The 6,411-nt window shown below is 26.6% G+C and overlaps 1 protein-coding gene across 1 annotated transcript; it reads left to right on the forward strand.

Annotated features, from left to right (window-relative positions):
* Nucleotides 1-1,123: 1,123 nt before the first annotated feature.
* On the forward strand, nucleotides 1,124-2,905 carry LOC108684521 (39S ribosomal protein L19, mitochondrial-like). Its single transcript, XM_018188881.1, has 4 exons — nucleotides 1,124-1,276; nucleotides 1,710-2,145; nucleotides 2,364-2,642; nucleotides 2,723-2,905. Exons 1-4 carry the CDS (start codon nucleotides 1,213-1,215, stop codon nucleotides 2,850-2,852), a joined length of 909 nt encoding a protein of 302 aa, XP_018044370.1. The 5' UTR covers nucleotides 1,124-1,212; the 3' UTR covers nucleotides 2,853-2,905.
* Nucleotides 2,906-6,411: the final 3,506 nt, after the last annotated feature.

The raw sequence follows: 6,411 nt of genomic DNA on the forward strand, positions 1-6,411 counted from the left end.
AATGGGTTTCGATTTTATTTTTCTCATAGAAACAATATTATTTTGTAATGAGACTTGTGTACTTATTTTTATGAAGCTACAAAGATTTATAATTGCATTGTATTAATGCAATTACATGTATCATGTCATATCATATCTCCTGCTCCTTAATATAAATAAATATTAATGAAATAAAATTAAATGTAGAAGTAGAGATTCTAAATATAATAATATAAATAAAAAATAAGATATTCTGTCTCTATTCCTAATTTTTTCATTTCTTCAATATTTAATAATAATTCTTGTTCCTAATATTTTTTCATTATGCATAGGATTTAAATCAATATGGCAACTTAATGCTGCATGCTTATTGATCCAAATGATCTTATCCAGCGGTGTTATATATTTATTTGATATGAGAGTTCTTATTATATGTTGGAGACAGAAACTTTCTAATAAAAGTCACAACATCAGAAAGTCATGCGTTGATTGATTTGATCATGTTTCAGGAACTCCCGTCCTATATTTGTACATCTATATTCATGTTACTTTTAAATTTCAAAAATATAATTAAAATTAGATATTTTAAAGATATTAACAAATAAATTTCTTTATATTACGTGTCGAAACAATACATATGAGAAGAATTGTTTAGTTTATAATATTTTTTTTTCTTATAAAATTATTTTAAATATTTAAACATTTTATCGTGTTATCTTCACACAAACAAAGTTAAAATTACAAAAGTGAATAAGTTTATTGGAATATTTATAATTTGATTAGTACCTATAATAAATTTATCTAATAAATTTACCAATTTTGTAATTTTCACACACACACAATCAAGATATGCAATCGATTATATGTGATATGTAAAAAAGTATCGCGATTCTTATTACAGAGTCTCTATTATATGTTTGCCTAATATCATCAATTTAGCTCCTAAACGTTGAAACTTGCGACTTATTTTCACTTTATTTACTTCTTGCAAAATATGTTTTTTTTATAACTTTCTTTCATGAGAACTTGTTAATCACAAGTGTTCTGCAATACCGATAGATTATATGAGTTTCTCGAATATACCGCTAAATTCTGCGCTTCACTCATCATTGTAATAATAGAAAATCAGAATTGAATTTCGGACTTCACGAAAATAATTATTTTTTTAAAAGAGAAAGAAAGATTTGTGCATGTCTAAATGAATGTATGAGAGTAACAACAGAAGATTAAATAATGGTTGTGATATCAAGGATTTTCTCTCGTGATTATGATAGACTGCAAGTAGCGAAAATAATACGTAGGTTATGTTAGATTTTGATCACATTCTATTCCTGTGCTTTTTCAACCTTTCTCAATTTGCTGCACAATAACAAAACAAATTTATTAAATTACATTACCATTGACTTTCACAAAAGTGAAATTAAATTTTTTTAAATTTAATTTTTTTATTTTATTGTTTCAAAAGATTTATAAGATTTGTTATACTAGAGATATTGCTATGATTAAAATGAGAGTAAACATATTTGAGATAAATTTTTACAATTTAAAAAATATTTTTTACTTTGTACATTCATTTATTTATAAATTTTTTCATTTCTTTTTACCTTCTCTTTTGTGATATTGAAGAATTTGATTGTATGATATGATTGTATGATATCAAAACATAACTTTATTCTTATTATATACATAAAAGTTTTAATTATTAAGGCTATACAAAATTATTTTTTTAGGCTATGCAGTTAGAAGAAATTCCTCCACAATCACTCAAGATTCAGTACAAGAATCACAAAATAATAAGATACCAGAACAAAACATTGAACAGAAGAAAGTGATATCTGATAAGTATCGATTCATATATCCTGAATTTTTACCAGATCCAGATCCCAAGTATCGTAACTCACTCCGAGAAAAGTTGGAGCGAATGGATATGATGGCAAGGCGCATTCACGTAGCGATACCCGAATTCTATGTTGGTTCTGTATTAGCTATAACTTATTCTGAACCACATGCTCCTGGAAAGGTTAATAAGTTTGTTGGTATATGTATTGAACGAAAAGGATCTGGCTTGAGAGCCATATGTGTATTGAGAAATGTGGTCAATAACCAAGGAATTGAAGTAGTTTATGAGTTATATGATCCTGCAATACAGAAGATAGAATGTCTTAAGTAAATATAATTATTGGCTGCGTTCAACAGATAGCTTTGCAACTGTTGTAAGATTCTTTGATGTAATTGATTATACATTCAAATCCAGTGAAGAATTGAGATAAGAACTAATTATATTTAAAAAATCTTACAATATTTGTGTATGCAAAACTGTTGTATAGTTATTTATATAAATTGCACTGAAATGTTTCTTTTCGATGATTCTGACATATATTTAGGCTTGAAAGAAGATTGGATTCGCATCTACGATACTTGCGGGACGCACCAGCAGAGTATAGTACCTTTTCTTTTGACATGGAACCAGAGTATTTGCTAGAAGGTGCACCAGTACCTGTGAATAAGATCAAAGTGCAGCTTAATCCTCGTCCATGGTTAGAGAAATGGGAGCGTCAAGAGTTGAAAGGTATAACAGAGTTGCAGCTTTCTGAGAGACGCATTATGAAAGCTAAAGCTGCAGCGACACCTTGGGAAAAGTATGATTTAATGAAAAAATATCGGTAAGAAAACAGGACATATCTATCTTTTTGTAATATTCTTTTTAACGATTATTCGTTTTAATTTATATCTTTTTATTTAGGGAAACTATTCCCGAGGAGGAACAAAATGATATACTTGATGAAGTGTATACAAAATTACACGAAATGGAAATTACTAAACGTAGGCAAAAACTTAAGCGCTCTTTCGTACGTCCGCAGAAAACTGGGTAAACTTTTGATTATGTATAGCATTTTTCAATTTGTATAAGGAATTAGAATGAAATAAATGTATTTGTTTTTTGTTACAATTCTTTATCTTTGTAATGATATCCGCACCGTTATCATAATTTAGTATCGTAATTATCAAAAAAAATTAGGATTTTATACAATTATTGAATTCACATGAGTGAAAAACAACATATTTGATTAAGGAGATTCTTCATGTCTAATATTTCTTGTAAATTTATACAATTTCGAGATCAAGCTAACTGCACGTCGATTATTTCGGGGGATTCAGATGCTTATTAAATCATTATTTGTAATAATATTAAATTGTCAATTTGATATATATTTGATATATATATATTTGATGATATTCTTGCTCTGGTTTAGAACTGTGTTTCAAACCGACACATAAACAATAGCTTGATCTGGAAATTATATAAAATCATAAGAAAAATTATTAGGCATGAAAAACCGCCTTGACTGAATATGACGGTTTTCACTCATGTGTATTTAAACTTGTAGATCTATTTTCACTTAAAATTAATTACTGAATTTATAAACAACAATTTTTAGTATTAATTATAAGAAAAAAAAATAAACATACTTTCAGAAATACTTACATCTCGTAAATATAAAGTTTAAATAATATGCATGCATGCATATGTACACACACACACACACATACACACACACACACACACACACACACACACACACACACACACAAAATTCATAATTTCAAAAAGTTTTTAATTAATGAACTAATTTGAATTAATTTTTATTGGGAAGTGAAAAATATACAATAGAAACTGAAAAACTCAATTAATCCTATATTTTTATATTGCACTGTCCGATTTTTATAATCATCATTCTTCTGCACCATTTTAACACTTTACATACATACATTCCAGTAGGCAAAAACCTAACATCTTATCATATATGGCAACATTTCATTATATATGAATGTTAAGAACAATATTTTTATCTGCAAGTTAAATATTGATACGTGTTTACGAAAAACATTTAAGAGATTTCATTTTTACAATATACAATATCGTTTAACGAAATATATATATTTGTGCAGAATTTGGAGTTGAACTCTGATTTTTGAACACTGTCAAAGTGTTAAAATAGATAAGTCTTCTTTCTTTTATTTTTCTTCTCTTACTGCCTTAACAATATATAAAAGATCATTTTTTAATAAATTAACTCGATAATAAAGCTACATTAATTTCTTTAACCATCTTAATACGATGTAACATTTTGATGAGCTGTTCCTTCGCGAGGGGCGATGTCGAGTACCATACCGGATTATCTGGAACGTAACTATGTTCTGGTAATAGATAGAAGACATCATTTCTCGTCTTAACGCTTTCAGGACTGAAATATTTCAAATGCAAAATAGTGTAACATAGCAATCAAAATTTACGCAATAAATTAAACTTAATGTTTTTTGCTTGTTCAGTCTTAATATAAATACGTACAAGTAAAATTCGTATAATTTAACAGGACTTTTCAGTGCATTCTCCTCATTTTCTTTCTTTTTGAATTAGCTTCTTTAAAAAGGAATAATAAATAATAAATAATAATTTGTATCAATAAGTCAGCATTAATTAAAATTTGTATGGAATATACATGTGAATACATTATAACTAACCAAGAGCTAATTGTGGCGGATAAAATCTTAGAAAGACATTTCTTGAGTCAGAAACTTTTCCTGCCATTGCCGTGGGAAGTGAGCTGCTGGATTACGCTTTCAATGCTTCATAATATGAGAAAAAAAAGTTGCATATGCTCTTCTACCGTCTAAAAAAGATATGGATAAGCATTCGATAAATATTTATTAATACTGCAACAAAATATTACAATAACGAGTCATATGATTTATTAACCATTCTCAATGATCATTTTCTATATGTCGTTCATATGTAAAGCAACTCATTAGTTGAAATATAATTATAATGAACAATTATGATGTGCATTCGTACTGAGATAGATATATCCTTTTATTCCTTATTTATTCTTATTCATTTTTTATATATAATTAAGATACTTTCTTTTTTCTTTTTTCTTTCCATTATATTTTATTCATAAACGTATCACTAATTTTATTCTGTTCTTTACAAATATAATTTTATTGTTTGACTTGTCTTTAATATTATCTGTTGATTGTAACACTTAACGATCCTTATGGATATATCTTCCGAAATGTGCGCATACGCACGCACGCACGCACGCATGTACGCGCGTATATAAGAAAATTACTAAAATCTGATCTGAAAATCTAAAATAGATAATAAAATACGATATAGCTGTAGCAACCAGTTTTTGGTTATGGCAGCAAATTTTTGTTAGCCTATTCGCAATGTATATGATTCGATAGGCTAACGCAACTAAAAATTTGTTGCTACAATAAAAACTGATTGTTACAGCCATATAAAAATGCTATGCCATATTTTATCATCTAAATTGTCGCAGCAATTAATCTTTTTTTTCAGTGTACTATCGCAATAGTACGGATAGGAGATAAAAATTTTTTTTTCATAAAAGTCTAACAAAATCGATGTATACCAAGTCTAATTTGATATAGGCATACTTTTCATGTACACATATTTTTTATTTTCTTCTTTAATTTTATTCATATTTACATTATAGAAAATTCATAAATTTATAAATATTTGATTTTTTTTGCAATTTACAGAAACTTAAATATCTCGGTGAAAAAAAATTGTAGAGTTTTCAAAAATACATTTTAAAAGCGAAAAATGGGACTTAAACAATTTTTTTTTCATTAACAATTTTATAAAATTAATATTCAAAATAGTTTTTAATACAAATTTGGAAAAATTATACGAATCAAGCATATTATAATAAGCATTTTTCTCCTTTTCATTTTTTTTCTATAAACTTTTAATTTAAAAGTTAAAAACACTTTAGAAAAAATAAGTTTTTACAATAAAATTTTCCAGAATAAAAAATTCAATATTTATGCGAAAAGTCATGATATAAATTTTTTCCATTTTAAAAAACTTACAATTGGAAAGTCTACTTTAAAATGCTTATTTGTTAAATTATTTGTTAAATTTTATCTGACGAAGTTTCATCCAGGTATAATGTTTCAACAAATAACAAAAAATATTGAAACCAATTTTCAATTTTATATTTTGGAACATTCCAGAACATTTTTGAAATGTTTTTTTGGGGATTTTAAGAATCTTTTTATGAATATTTCAAGAATATTTAGCGTTAGCTTGAAACATAACGCAAAAACTGTTAAAACTTACATTATTGCTTAAGCTAGGAAGAATTATGAGTGAACATTACGTGGAATATTTTTCCTTCCTCGTTTTAAAAAATTTCAATAATAATACGTCATTAATAATAATTTGCGATCTGCGATATTATTCTGCAAAATCATTCGACTTCATTTAATATTTCCACTCTTGTAATTATTATTAGCAAATCTGAGCGTGTATTTTACGTCATAACGAGAACTTAATGTCTCATTATAATATTTGTTTCACGTTTCACGAAGGTGTTTCTATTTAATATATATATATATTTT

Source organism: Atta colombica, unplaced genomic scaffold, assembly GCF_001594045.1.
Source record: "Atta colombica isolate Treedump-2 unplaced genomic scaffold, Acol1.0 scaffold135, whole genome shotgun sequence".
NCBI lineage: Eukaryota > Metazoa > Arthropoda > Insecta > Hymenoptera > Formicidae > Atta > Atta colombica.

Excerpts from the sequence above, each read along its gene's own strand:
- LOC108684521 (XM_018188881.1), top strand. The coding sequence starts at position 1,213 with ATGGTTGTGATATCAAGGATTTTCTCTCGTGATTATGATAGACTGCAA. Across the intron at positions 1,277-1,709 it reads GCAAGTAGCGAAAATAATAC|GCTATGCAGTTAGAAGAAAT; the intron begins GTAGGTTATGTT and ends TTATTTTTTTAG. Across the intron at positions 2,643-2,722 it reads GATTTAATGAAAAAATATCG|GGAAACTATTCCCGAGGAGG; the intron begins GTAAGAAAACAG and ends CTTTTTATTTAG.